Consider the following 15,364-nt stretch of genomic DNA (forward strand, 5'->3'; position numbering starts at 1 on the left):
CAGTAGCCAGATCAGATACTTCAGAGAAAGGTGTCAGAGATCCAGGTGACACATCCTGGAATAACCTGCCCATTGGAGTTGTTGTTCCCTAATCCCCAGCAGGCAGTGGTTGTTTTATAGCTTGACGCATGTGGGGTTATACCCTGTCTATATATTTTATCCTACTGTGGATGTTCATATTGTCCAGTAAAATGTCTAGCCCAAGGGTCAGCAACCTTTCAGAAGTGCTGTGCTGAGTCTTCATTTATTCACTCTGATTTAAGGTTTCACGTGCCAGTAATACATTTTAACGTTTTTAGAAGATCTCTTTCTATAAGTCTATAATCTATAACTAAACGATTGCTGTATGTAAAGTAAATAAGGTTTTTAAAATGTTTAAGAAGCTTCATTTTAAATTAAATTAAAATGCAGAGCCCCCCGGATTGGTGGCCAGGACCCGGGCAGCGTGAGTGCCACTGAAAATCAGCTCCCGAGCCGCCTTCGGCACCTGTGCCATAGGTTGCCTACCCCTGATCTAGTCCTTTTTTAAATCCTCCAAAGCTCTTGGCCTCAATGATATCTTGTAGCAGTGAGTTCCACAAGCCAGTTATGTGTTAAGTAAAAAATGTTTCCTTTTCTCTCCACCCCAGGGCCTCGCACAGCTCTTGTTCCAGGTAATGGGTGGCAGTGAAACAACTCCTACACTGTACTGGGGTCTCACAGACAATATGCTGCCAAGTTCTATGCTGTCACAGATGAATTTTGCAAGCTTAAAAGCAGCACAGGAAGCGAGAATCCCACAAACCAATTCAAATTAAAATAAACTTCAGTCACTACTGTAGCTGGTGCATTCAATGCCTTCCGTATTGTGTGTTCAGTGGGTTTTTTTTTTTCTTTTGAGCAGAAACTGAAGACAAGCAATGTGCTTTACAAGTTACCAATCTGGAAAATACTCACTCAGAGATGGTGTGGATGGCTTCGCTGAGCGGAGCAGCTCTTCTCGGTTGTTACTTAAGGAATTTGCAGAAGTCCCGAGATGTTCCTCTGAATCAGTGGAAAACTGGAACTGGACTGTGCCAGACTCAACCTGCTTCACCTGAAATTTAAACAGATGTAGAAAAAATGTGATCTGTGCATATCCTTTCTACCCGCTCTCTGGAACAAAAAGAGTTCTACTGCCAGGCATCCAACAAAGTTAGAATAAGAAATTGTAATACAAGGAATATCGAGGCAGAACTATCAAGAGATTATTTTTTTAAAACGGGGTTTCTAGAAAGCTTTGGTTCTGCTGAAAGTTATTTTCCTTGAGGCACAAGGGTTGTGGAATGACACTAAACTCCAAAATCATCATCCAATTTTCCTCCAAATCTCAGGTAGGATGGATTAATTACCAGAACTGTAACTCTGATTCTACAAACTGGGGTTACTGGAAGAAAGAAAATTATCTTCTATATAAAGAGCTTTATGTTACAGTTTATTAGTTCAGTTTCTGGTCATGTTACAGCATCACAATGTGGTTTGTGTGCTTTTTTGCACACATTGGTCTGTTCATAAACCTGTCCACCAGATCAAGAGTGAACTTTGGCTTTCCACTAGCAGACAGCACTAGGAGAGACCTCTAGCAAGTAGGTTTGGATAAGTGGCAAGTGTTTTGGGGAACAAATTAATTAATCTACAGCATGATTCCCCAAACAGTCCTTGACATCAGTGCAGTCACCAAAAAGGGGCAGCAGTTCCCCCATTACTGCACTAGATGGAAAACGCTTTGGACCCCAAGAAGGCTGCATATTTCCATCTGATTCTGCAAACTAGACTGTACTACTGCTGTGTTCTTGAATTAAAAGCAGATCAAAAACTTCTCTAGCTAAAACTCCCTTTTAGAGAAACCCTTTCTAAATGTAAAATAGCCTTCAAATATCCTTTTCAGCAATTAGAATGAGTCTCTTCTAGCTCAGGAGACAAAAGGAAGGGGAGATTGCTCTCTTTCGTGAATCTTTCCACTCAACCCCCAGCTGTAAGCGATTCATTTTTATCAGGAACCAGGCACCTAATTCCTGAAGCACACAGTCCCATTCCAGGCATTTCCTTCCAAGGCCTCACTGTGTTGGCTAATTTCAATTCTTTTCTATTATTTCTCCATTTCTATTTTGCCTGAACGGTTCTGCCTGTGTTGCACAGCATACAACATTCATTCTTTATTCATTTTATTTTGTTAAACTGGAGCAGCCTCTACTATGGATTTACATGCTGTAATTGAGATCAGAATCTGGTTCCTAATCTCTCAAACTGCCAAGGCTCAAATGCAGGAGAAAGACTTAAAATGAGAGATGTGATGGGGGATAAAAAAGCTGACCCATAACTAATTTCTTTAGCACCTTCTGCCTTCTCAATGAGGTTCATATCTCAAGAGTCACCGTCAGATTATGGTTAAAACTATAAAATCATCTAGGAACAGTATATTTGTCAAAAGCTTGCACCCTTTCCCAATTCCTATGAAATGCAGGTGAACAAATTTTCATTGAGGCTTCCCAGTTAGAGCCAGAAAAAGTCTTGGGAAAAGACTGTACGTGCAACGGAATGGACGAGCAAAACCACTCAACAATGTTTGCAAACTCTCCTTGCCCCCACACTGTGTGTGAAGTTTAACAAAGTTTAAGCAACATGCACATATCTTCACTCTCTACGCTATCGACAGTTAGGATAGAGAATAGACTCCAGTGTCATGGCTCTTCCCCAAGCATGTGTGAATGTGAAGGAAGTTTAGTGTTATAATGGAATTCTGTACAGAAAGCATCTTTCTCCGAGATGGGTGCTCGTTCTGCATCACTAATCACAGCCCCTCGCTAAGCAACCCAAACATTGGTGGTTTCCCTTTGGCCTCTCTAATATTAAAGGGCAGCTCCTAGGGAAGTGAAGGCTCATATAGAGCAAACTGTCTTTGCTCTGAAGAGCTTACAGTTACGTGCTATTTTTACGTACATCACCTAGCACAAAAATGTCCCCAATCCTGATTGGGGCCTCCAGACACTGTCAAAATAAGTAATTTTACAGTGCACTTGGCATGAATGTCATAGAAATAATGAACACCAAATAGCTGATAAAATAAATGCACAATGTGTATTTTCTGATGCGTTATCCTTCCTTCTTTTCCCATGTGTGTTCACTCAATGGCTGGTTTGCATTGGGTTTGGGCTACTTAGCAAGATTATTGAACGAAGCATTTAAAATAACAAGGAAGCTCTGTGCCGTGTGTGTACTGAAAACCTGCAGGGTGGTTTTGATGCACCTTTGCTAAAGGAGAGCTCAGAGAAGCTTCTTTTTACCTCTTCGGAGCTCATGCTGGTGGGCGGCATCTTGTAAACTAACACATGGCTGGGGTTATGCTGGGCGCCTCCTTGAAGTGGTAAGATCACTTCCGTGGAACATGAGTCCAGCAAAGGATTCCAAACAGTCCATCGGATGGAATGCATGTAGGCTGCTTTAGTCAAAGAGGAAATGGACAATGCCTAGGATTAAAAATATATATGAGAGTAAATAACCAGAGATTAAGAACATTTGGTATTGTGCCATGACTATCTCTGTGTCACTCTAGACTGCTGTCATCCAACCCAGACTCAAATAGGAATTGGCCATTGGCCATTTTCTGCCTACTGAATGGTAACAATCGTCTGTCGTTAGCCATCTTTTGTTGGAACCTCATCACCTCTAGGCAGAGTGACAGGCAAGTTCTCTGCAGCCTTTTTCTTATAAGAGAAAGATCAGGTTTCTGTTTGTTTGACTTTCAACCATCATCAATATTCAGAATGAACAGTGCATCACATCATAAGCTATGACCTAGAATGAACACAGACGCATATACATTACTGCACAACCCATGAACATTAGAAAAGAAATTAGCCTCTCATCTCACTGCAGTTGCAAATATTTGCAAATACTCCACATGATTACGTCTATATTGGTTATTATACACACAACACAATTATATTAAAAAAAAAAGACTGCATCATATAAAAAAAAAAATCTCTGCATGTGAGGGCCAGGTGTTCCTAGGACACAGGAGGGAAGCTATATTTACTGAGAGGCAAGATACCATATTCTCCCATCTACCAACACAGATGGGTAATTTTTCCAGCTGAACAACAATAAATAGGAGGGACACAATAAAGGACTGTGAACAGCAGTGCTCCAATATTAGTGCAATATAGAGAAAATGAATACCATCCACTACCCAGGATTCTTCCCTTCAGTTACGTATTTCCCCTTGTGACCTCAATATTGTAGCCATAACTTCCATTGTTTCAACACAATTTGGAAGTGTGCTATTTTGAAGCACGCTATCTGTCTTTCCAGGCCCACATTTTGCTCATAACGTAAAAAATTCTCTTCAAATCCCTGAATTTGCAGGTTCTTAAAAAAGTACCAACATTATCTTTCTGTGTTAAAAGGCGCTGTTGAGCCCTCATGGAGAACTTGGAATAGCTTGCTACCTGCTAGTCAGAGACAACTGTGCTTAGATTTAGCACAAGTTTTTGGTTGTCTCATCTTCATACTTTGTCACTGGGAACATCTGCATGAACAGGATCAGCTGTCTGAGGTCACATATCATCTCAGAGGCATGGCTGGAGACAGTCCTGGCTCCTAGTTCCCTGCTTTAACCATTGGACCACATTTATCTCTAGAACGTTTTCTTTTACAAGTGCACATCCAGTTTATCCACAATGTAAGTGTAACAAATCTCTGCCATGTGTGCTACTGATACAACATTTCCTGGCAATCAGGCTATGTGATAACTGCACTTCATACCTTTGTGACATAACCAAACAGCCTTTCCTCCTCTATTTTTGGATTAACAGCATGCAACATTTTCCATACCTAGCGCTCAAAAACGGCAGCCCCATTTCTCCTGCACCAAGACTATCTGGTCAAATTTCAACCCAGAGCCAACATAAACTTTGCCTAGCAGGGTTTACAATGTGAGTGCTGCTGAGGGATTATCATCATTGCCATAACCACTGGGACTGTGTTCTCCACAATGACATATTGCCTCTACAGATACGGTGATTTGTTTTCTGTCACAAGGACCAGTGAGACCATTAAAAATCATTTTAATTCCCGCATTGAAAGAGCAGTATAAATAGTAACTTCTGGACCAGGTCCCCCAAGATGGGAAATGTATTCTAAAAAGAAGCTAAAGGGTTCCACTCAGACAATCACTTTAAAAGCCTCCCCTTAAAACCAGGCATTACAGAAGGGTATGTATAAAAACAAGCTTACAGGTCTGTCAGTGATTGAAATCCCTCTTGTAGCTCCCTGCAAAGTGCTGATCGTGGCACAGAGGATGCTGTGATTAGTGTGGCAATCAGCTTTGGGATTAACCGCTTTGCATAAAGGGAGTGCAGAGGTTAATTGGGTTCACTCTGAAGCCATTGATGGCCTGGCTGGACGGTTCCCATCAGTGCAGTTTACGGCACACCGGCATGTCAGATGGAGGCTAATCCCGTCTCAGGCTCAGTAACCCTTTAGGAATGTGAAAGTCACAGACAGACGCTCTGAGGGCGGCTGAGGATACAGGGTTGCCCAGGTAGCACTTGTGTGCTAAATGAGTTGACACTCCAGGCTGAATTATGTGTGTCAAGTTCATAGGCAAGGACAGCGGCACGGCCAGCATCCCGGCGCATCACGCAGAAGAGAAGGAGAGAGGGAGATGTAGGCAGGGAAGCAGCCTCTTTGGTACAGAATTTGCTGCAGTGGTAGCTGAAAGGCGGGGACATTGGCATGGGCATGCCAAAGGGATTCTGAATTGTTTAAAAGCACCCACGCTGGCCCAACTTTTCACCTATGGAGTTTTACCCATTCTTAGGCTAGCACTAAAATCCCACCCTTCTTTTCTTTTTTGATTTGAAGCACATGCAGCAATGCCCACTTCCCATCAGCCTCGTTCTGAATGTAATACATCCATTGGAGGCATGCAGCTTATACATCTCCCTTTCGTGTCCCCAGTGCTGCCAGATAACTCTTTAGGGAAGGGGTTTCCTCATTCTGTGCCTAGTTTAGAGCCCAGGACAATGTAAGCACTGATATAATGACAACAAGGACAGAGAGACTTCAAAGAAGTTTGCAGAGACTCCATTTTTCAACTGGGTTTATTCTGCCAGCAACAAAATCTATGAACTGGGCAGGAAGTTGCAATGAATGACCCTTCTCGAACAGTCACAGGAGAGTGGAGACTGTGGCTGAAGACCAGTTATTTACCAGCATCCTCAAAGACCGCAAGCTTCAGGCACGATACAGAGCAGCATTTGTAGGTGTGTTCATAAATCTCTGTTGGTTGCACAAGGCAATAGGGAATGGAACTAGGAGCATTTCACCTCAAAGTCTGCTCACATCAGGAGTGGGTAAGGAGACTAAGCTTTCTCAGCAGCCAGAAGATTCATAACCACACTCCTCGGGGCCCTCAGGACTAGATCTGAGACCAGCTTCCTTGAGCCACCCAGTCTGGCCAAAATATTTAAAGGCTAAATTAAAAAATCTCCATTTGAGAGGTGGGAAGAGAAATGCAGAGCTTCTGAGCTCTCAGAGAGTATCAGTTTGGAATTGAGGTAGGTGCTGAGTTCCTGGGGATGAGCCTGGTGAATGCCTCTGGATGGAGAGACACAGCTATGACTGAGGCCCAGATCCTATTGTACAAGGGACCATACCACTAAAACTACCGTAACCGCTAGCAGCCTCAGCTGAGGGCACGGGCTGACTGAGCCCTGGAGGCTAAACTGATCTCCTAGCGATGCTCCTTCCACGGCAGCTTTAAAGCACATTGGTAAGGAGACAATGTGGGACGGAGCTATACCTGTTCCATCGCTAAGCAGACGACTTCAGCCTACCGAGCTCTCAGTCCGGGACCTCCTTCCAGAATTAAATACACTTTGATTCTTTATTTTTTTTAAACTACACCTAGAACTGGACTTTTGCTCCAATACATTTAAGTTTATCACTGTACAAAAATAAATAAATAAAATCTGCATTCCAATACCCAGACCTCTGCAGGTTCTTGGGTTTTAACTTTTTAAATTTGTTGAAGCCAATATCTAATTTTCCAATTGTATGGTTCCCTTCAGCTTGTCTTCTCCCAATCAATACAAATCCCATCTGCCAGTAGGGCATGTGTCACTTATATAAATATCCATTTCCCCCCAGTTTTCCTTTGGACAGCTCTAATGAGAGACGACATTTACTGCATTATCAATGACCCTCTCACAGTCCTCTTAGCAGGACAATTAAGGACTCATAACAAATCAATTTCTATTGATTAAGCTGCACATTCTTACTACAAACTAATGGCTGAAATAGTAAAGGATCCTTGTAGGTGACAGCCTGCACAACACGTGCTAGAAAATTCCCCAGCCCTAGAGAGAGAGACGGGCAAGCCATGTACATGGAACAGGGCAAGAGGACCAATTTATCAGTCCACCAGGATGAGACTCCCCTGCTGTTTGCCTCAGGCAGTGCATGCAAAACAGACCATTTTAAAATCCCTTGTCTCCCTGAATTTGATCATCTTTATCCAAGTCATTAGGGTCTCAATTTACTAAAATAACGCAAAAACGGCTCATCCAGACAGTGCTGGCTCACACGGCTGAATAATTTTAATGCAAATCTATGTGTTCTCACTCTAACTATGAGCTAGCAATGCAAAGCACTGGATGATTCTGGCCATTTTAGCAATACTTTGTGCATTAGATGCAATTGTTACAGGAGGTTGCACTTGTAACAGAGAATCTTGCATTAATGAGCTTTTCTGTATGGAAAAAATACAAAAGCTACACTCTTCACCAACGAAGCGAAAATGTTCTTATTTTGGATTTAGATACTATAAATATAACCTACTGTAAGCCAAACCTGTGCCCTTTTTGTGATAAAAGCATTAGATGGATCTTTTTTAATTCCAAAGATTGACTCATTTATTATTTTACATATTTACATGTATTAAATATGAACTCATCATGGGTCCTAATTACACACACACAATATTATTAAAATCTGTTCACACTAAACCAACGTCCAAAACCTAAAGGCTTCCTGAGCCCTCTTCCACTCCCCATGAAGCTCAAATTGTCCCACAACAGCCTGAGTCCCAACTACTCAAACCCTCTAGGTTCAAGACCACTGGGATAAAATGGAAGACTGCAGTAAACAAACCTATCCCAGTGTCCATACCTTGCTGAGAGCTCTCACGGGGATAGCCTAGACCTTTATTCCAAAGTGTGGCTGCTAAGCGACAGAATCCAGGCACAGCAACCAACACAGGTGATGAAGACAAAGCTGAAGGCATTCCTAAGGATGGTTCCTATCTTTAATGGAGGATACATTTATATGGCATTACCTGGACTTATCCTACCTGGTATTTCAAGGAGTGAAAACTACCATCTATGCAGGGAAGAACATAGTTGCAACATTGCATCAGATCACTGACGCATCTTGCTCAATGTCCTACTGCTGGAAATGGCCTATGCTCGCTATTCAGGATATAGGTGGAGAAGCTCACGTCCATTCTCATCCCTCCCACTACAATATAATGTGAAGTTTTATCCCATTGAAATCAACTCAGTGCATGAGTTTGGTGTTTTGCCTAGGGACCAGGCAATCACATCTCATGGTCTGGGGTATGAGATGGTCACGCGTGGGGTTGGTGTGGGGAGGGATTTATTGCATGATCCCCATTTACAACACAGATTCCATGGGATTCATCAGGGTTAAAGACAATAACAGTAATGAATAGCTTTCTGTCTGCTTGCCACAATTTTGCATTGCTCCAGAATTTGGACTGAAAAACTGGATGAAATAATTTAAATGTGTGCACTTATCCCAATAAATGTATGCTGGCATGCATAATATTAGCACAGAGGATTCATCCAAAGTAGGAGAATTCTTATGATTTTGAAATCCTCAGAACAATAAAAGATTTAAACTCACACATGGAGTTAAGGATTTAAAAGAAAAGATTAATTATTTTTATAGTGCAAAAATTCAATTTTGTGCTAAAACCTAAAGAAGAATTCGCTTTTTAAAAGCTGAAATTCTCCAAATGAGCTTGCCAAAGCACTCCAGGACTGCTGCAGGCTAGGTTTCTCCATCTATAGTGGAAAAAATTAACATATAATTAGAAAGATTTCATAAGCCCATTTGTGCCACATTACATGTGGGACGTTGAAAAGCACTTTGTCATTTTGATGGGCGATATTTGCCTTTCTATCCTACAGACTGAAATAGTTCTTTAGAAGCAATATGTGAGCTACAAAAGGAGCTATTGTTTGATTCTGAAAGACACTTCATAGTCAAGTACAATTTTTGCTCAAGGTTTTATAATGTTCCAACATAATGTTAAATATTTAGATCAACACTAGGTGGGAGTCAGATTCTCAATTAGTTATGATTTTAGCACAAAGGGATCCACATTAAGAGCCTGATCTAACTCCTGCTGAAGACTTCCATTGACTTCCATGGGTGTTGGATCAAGCTCTAAGAAACAACCACCACTTTCTAAAGAGAGGGGTGAATCCTGAAAAGTTGTGTTTATGCACATGTGTTCGAATTCTGTAGTACTCTTCAGTTTTGCCATGTTCCTGATACCTTACTATTCGCTCCTTTAAAAGACTGACGCAAACAGGTTTTGTTCACATGAGTGTTTGGGGAACGGCTGAGCCTCACAAACATACTTCTATGTGCCTGAGAGGTTATTTGCTATTCTCCTTTCTAAGAAGGTTCAGTGGCCCAGATATGGAGAACAAGCAACGTCATGCGATTTGGGTGACCAATATAATGAATAGTGAATAGAGTAACTGAACCAAACAACCCACAGGCTGAAAACTGTTTGTCCAAACTACCTGGAGAATACTTAAGAATGGATTTATGCACAGATGTCAAGAGCATGAATCATTCAAGGACAGAACAAGCAACTAAATTCCCAGCTAATATGATTTGCAGCTCTTAATTTGACCAGCTCTACTTTCTAGCTTGCAAATCAAAGGGGGTACAGAACAGTATAGAGCTGCGGTGCCCAATTATATTAACAGGCAAATAAGCCCAAGGAGCTTTTAACATTTAGCCTCACTCAACACTCCCTTCAGCAATAGCAAAGAAAGGGTCAAATTGGCCTGAGAGCCAATGATGGCTGGCATCAAAGGTTAACATGTTGGGTAGCTTCTTTCTACGGGATGGAACATTTTAGACACGTCTCTGACATCCATGAGTGACTGAGCTATTGACCCAGCTCCTTTGCTCACTGTCTATCTTTCCGGGTTCTTTCCTGAATGCTTACCAAGAGTCAGAACAACAGTGACCGTTTCTCTTTTCCTCCTCTGCAGAGCTAGTGTGGTTTTTCTCCAATCTACACTGTAGCCACACCAGGTTGTGAGTTCGAGTCTCAACGCCTCGTGCACTCTATCTGATTAGCAGACAATGGTCTGCATGACACCTCCGACCATTACAAATCCTCTGAGAAATCACGTATTCACAGGATGCCTCACCTGACAATTCTCATTACATCTGTATTGACCTAAGGAGAAGGGGCAGCTGCACTTTTGTTTGCAATGGTGAGATCTTGTGAGGGAAGTGAAGGCCCATTAGGCACGAGAGGGGTGGGGGCTGTTGTTAGTGGCTCTTACCAATAGTATGAGTGTTTCCGTGTTTCACTAGCAACCAAAGGATTCCGTTACAGATCCCGCAGCCCAGACATTCCTGAGGCAGCTTGAGATGCTGGGGGGCCAGCTGAGCTCTACGTTCAAGCCACTGTCCACGTGCAGAATAGGACAATGGGTAAATAGACAACAGCAATCTCCAGGTAGTGAATTAGTGACATGCCACACAAGCAACTCAGCTGTCAAGGCCCAATCAGCTTCTCGACCGTATTTGTTCCTAAAAGCGCCTAAAATAAAATGGAATAGAAAGCCACTTCCATATTTAACTGAGGGCCTGTAAAGTCCACAGAAGAGAATGAACTGAAGACTAGGAAACCAAAGCTCTTATCTTCTGGGACTTTGTTTAGAGAGTGAAGGAGAAGCCATTGCCTGAGGGGTTTGGGGGACTGAAGGAGAAGGACATGCAATGCTAAGCAGGAGCATGAAGGCGCTGCTGCTGTCACAAAGCAAAGTGACCTTTTGGTTAACAAATAAAGACATTTCAATAGTTTCACCGTGAGACAATCAGAGCTGCTAAGTGCAGAACATTGTAGGCTAACATGACAAATATAATCAAAATTTCCAATTTGCAAGATCAGTGACACACAGGGATTAAGATAGATAATTTAATTAATAAAAGCAGAGGAATCTATAATGAGCAATAACAATTTCATTTGGAATTTTCACCAAAAGAAATACGCTAAGTCTGCTGTACAGTCTTGAAGGATCACTTTGTTTAGGGTGCCTTTCTTCGGGTCTGTGTTCAATATCTATGTTGCAAATTTGAGATTTTTAGTCAATAGTCATTTTTAAAGAACAAATTTTTGTTTTTCTTTCATCAGTGTGCTTACTGGGTAAGTAAATTGCTACTCAAGAGTGATGTATTGTGAAAAAAAGCAACAGGGAGGAAAACCAGAGCATTACCAAGTACATTTTCAAGAGCTAAGACCCAGTGATCATTTGTATTAATGAAAAGGATTAAATGTGCTAGAAATAATTATCAATAGGGATCAATACGTTACAGTAAGTAAAACTTCTAATTCATCTGATAAACAAAAGAAAGCACAAAACACTGAACCACTGCTGAAATTGGAGTGTGTGAGATGAGAACTCCTAAGCCTATATACCCTAGGTGCCCAAATCAAGAGCACCTTATGAAACAACAAATGTTTTAAGAAGAAAGAGCCTGGCTCTGCACACATTGAGGTCAATGGGAGTTTTCGGTGCCAGGGGCTCAACGTCTTTTTGTTCTACAATGTCAGCAATTTCTGGGAAGATCCACATCTTCCTTTTTGGAACACTTGACTTCCACTCTGTACTGAAGAAAGAACATTGGCTGGCTGTTAGCTGGAATCCAGTACTCTGTTACGATGAAACCATTCCATCAGAGAGAATTTATGAAGTATCATACAGCCTCAAAAGCAAGGCAAGGGGAGCGTATGTGCCAAAACAGCCTACCGTGGCTTAAATATTTCAGAGAAGACTTAAAAGCAACCAAATTTAACATAGAACTCACAGTGTGTGACACTCAGAAACAGCTGTAAATCATCACAAATATTCTTGGGGACCTCAGCTCAGTGTTTAGAAGTTTACCATGGGGGTTGGAAAACCTTAAGCTTGTGACACAGCTCTGAGTCATAAGGATCCAAAAATGTTTCTTTCAAGATTCTTGAAAACAGGTTTCCCCTGGTATAAATTCTCATTGCCCCTCCTGTATATCAAAGGTTGCACTGTAATGCAGTATTAAAGTTGTCTTTAGTATAGATGTCGCACAATGTATATTTTTTATCTGAATCATTTTGTTCACTTTACCAGAAGGTCAAGCTTTCAACAAACAGTCTATCATTTCCAGACCTTTTTTACATTGAAAACTTTCCACACACCTGTTTCTGAGCTTAATTTTAAGTTGTTTTGGTGATAAAACAAAATATCAATGCAGTTCTGAGAAGAATGGCTTCATTACAATAAATGTAACCAATAATTTTGAGTTGCAAGTATCTGTCTCTTCAATTTTTCTCTCTGAGAATACTAGTTTAGTCGGCTGAAGGAGCTAAAATTATCATCCAGCTAGACGACATTCAGTACAATTCAGCATTTCAAAAATTAGAAAGCCAGGCATTAGCAAGAAACTACTCAATTTTTCTTTACAGGGCTCAGCATCTTAACCTTTTCATAAGGAGTTGTTCAATAGATGGCACCTGTCTTAAATACCTGCATTAATTATACAGCTGCCAAGAATTGCTCAGAAGGTGCCATTTGTCTATTGTCTCGATAACAGAGGATTGTAAAACTTGGTCAGAATATATAGTTACACAATAGCATTCTGGGCTATCAGGTACAGATTTATGTTCTTTAATAATTAAACACAGAAAGGCTAAAAATGTCACCGATGAACCAGAATAGCGTCAAGAAGCTATTGTGGTCTTTTGGAAAAATATGATGTATGACTAGTTATGTCAGCGACACAGTACATGCATAGTTTGTAAGCACTTTGGATCCTTCAGGACAAAATGGGTAGTAGAAACAATTATTCGTAAGTGTTACGTTCATTCTTACCTTCCTGTCAGCTCCACTTGGTGCACAGAAGACATACTCCAGCTGGAAGACAATTGCGAACGCTGGGTGACGGACCATCTCGGTCAAACGAATGCGGCTTCTCAAAACCAGAGCTTGACCTACCATGCTGCATTGGAATGTAACAAAACGAAAGATTAAATAGGGGCTGTTTATTATAGTCCTGCAGAAATGAGCTTCCAGCTGATCCCAGCTGCCCTGCATTCCTTCCTGGTGATCTGTGGCTACTGCGTGGCATTGAGCACAGTTCTAGAAATCACTGTAAGTTGTTATTTGTATTGTGCATGCATCTAGGAGCCCGGGCCATGGACCAGGACTCCATGGTGCTAGGTGCTGTACAAACACACAACAAAATGATGGCCCCTCCCCCCAAAGATCTTACAATCTAAGAGCAAACCTGATACAGACCTTGGAAAACTGCTTCTAGAGTCACTCCTACAAGTTCAATGAATTCACTGACATTTGAACAGTAAAGGCTTAATACAGCCCGAAGAACATGGCTGAACTGTAGCAGGCCAACCACCACCAGCCCCTGAGAAACATTCTTCTCTCGAACACCAAGACTTCTTGTTGGGGGCTGCTCCACCTCGAAAACACCATGGCCTTTTTTAAGAAAAGGACGAGTCGTTCAGAGCCCCGCCGACCCATAATAGCATGGGCTGGACGGGACCTGAATCTGCAAACTCCTCGGATCCCTCTGGAGATGGGAAGGAGCTCAGCGCCAGGCAGGATGGGTAATGAGCTTGCTCCCTCAGCCCTGCCCATTTTCCAATTCTGATTTCTGGGAACTGAAATCCAGGGAGGGCAGGCAGGGAAACCGTCTGCTGCTCTAGCCCTGTGGACTGCAGCCCATCTGCCCCTGACAAGAGGAGTGACATGGGGCACCGTAGTGTAGCCAAAAGCAGAAGAAACCAGCCACTATTCAGCAGTTACTGGTCCTTTCACCTCGTACCTTGGTTTGGCGCTGAGGCCTTGTTTCCTGTGGAAGCTGGCCGAGCGCCCCCGAGCCACCTCGGCCTCTGGCACCACCACCACCACCTGAGGCGTCTGAACGAAGCATAAGCCATTGTGGACCCCGATGTGCAGCCGTCGTTCCTGAATGAGCACTTCGCTCCCATCCACTGTGGAGCTATCCTGGGAAACGGGCCCATTTCACCAAGGTTACATCACAGGCTGAAATAATCAACCCCACAGGAAACACGCAGCAATGGGCTGGGAGCTGGGCTTCCTCCCCTTCCTTCCCCCAGCCAAGAAATGGCAGTGGGACAATACTGCAGAAGCTGCTCCAGCATTACGGCTGGAGCAGCCCTGAGCCTCCATGGCCCCAGCCCCATCTCCATCTCTGCTGGCAGCAGCTGGGAAGACCATTGCATTAACATTGCGACCACGCCTAGGGATGGGCTACACACTTCATAGGTGGTGCTCAGCTCCTGCCTCCGCCTCCCAAATCTGGCCAGCGGGGACTCCCCATAGTGGCCTTGGAAAAGTGTACCTTTCCTTTTTAACATGGTTAAGCATGCAAGTAGTGCTAGTCACATCCATGGGACTACTCCTGTGCTTAAATTTAAGCACATGCGTAAGTACTTTGACGGGTCAGGGCTGAAGCGCTTGGCGCCTGGCGAGATTAAAGCCCTCACATGGGACATTGCACAGTACGACATGGAGCAGAGCCCTGCAAATCCATTTTCATCTGTGAGTTATGTTTGCTCTTTGCCTGGTTCTCATGCCTCTAGCCAATGAAGTGGCATTTGGAAGATTAGGAAGGAAAATTTGGGCAATTAATCATAAAGTCATAAAAATGGAACCTGCCCCAGAGTGATTGCTAGATATTAAAGTGTTTTATCTTAACAGAAAATCCACAGCAAGTATGACAAACAAACAAGGGTTTTTCTCCCGGTCATTATTGCTTACTAAATTATATGATATTTGAAAATGAACATTAAACCTTAAAGTTCCTTTATCTTCCCATTAATCAAAACAAGTTGACCAAACTGCAACCTATTAGTGTTTGAATATTCAAAACATAAACCACGGAGAACGGCTTTCTGATGATCAAAAAGAAAACCAAGAAGTAAAATGCTAAAAGATAATAAAATTACTTTCATGGTGGAAAATTAGCACACTATCCCTAAAGCAATCTT

At 42.4% G+C, this 15,364-nt stretch overlaps 1 protein-coding gene across 15 annotated transcripts in view; it reads right to left on the reverse strand.

Moving 5' to 3' along the window:
* Nucleotides 1-15,364, reverse strand: part of NPHP4 (nephrocystin 4) — a 99,702-nt gene that overhangs the window by 50,988 nt on the left and 33,350 nt on the right. For 14 of the 15 annotated variants that reach the window (XR_005590329.1, XR_005590330.1, XR_005590328.1 and 11 more), the window contains 4 exons: nucleotides 14,176-14,357; nucleotides 13,206-13,332; nucleotides 3,303-3,485; nucleotides 937-1,075 (listed from right to left, as the gene is read on the reverse strand). Coding sequence is in view for 12 of the 15 variants with exons in the window: in XM_039508892.1 (XP_039364826.1) it covers nucleotides 937-1,075; nucleotides 3,303-3,485; nucleotides 13,206-13,332; nucleotides 14,176-14,357 (631 nt within the window). In the remaining 3 variants the exon portion in view is untranslated. The remainder of the gene's footprint in view (nucleotides 1-936; nucleotides 1,076-3,302; nucleotides 3,486-13,205; nucleotides 13,333-14,175; nucleotides 14,358-15,364) is intronic. The other variant, XM_039508898.1, reaches the window with a different exon arrangement.

Source organism: Mauremys reevesii, linkage group 21 (genome assembly GCF_016161935.1).
Source record: "Mauremys reevesii isolate NIE-2019 linkage group 21, ASM1616193v1, whole genome shotgun sequence".
NCBI lineage: Eukaryota > Metazoa > Chordata > Testudines > Geoemydidae > Mauremys > Mauremys reevesii.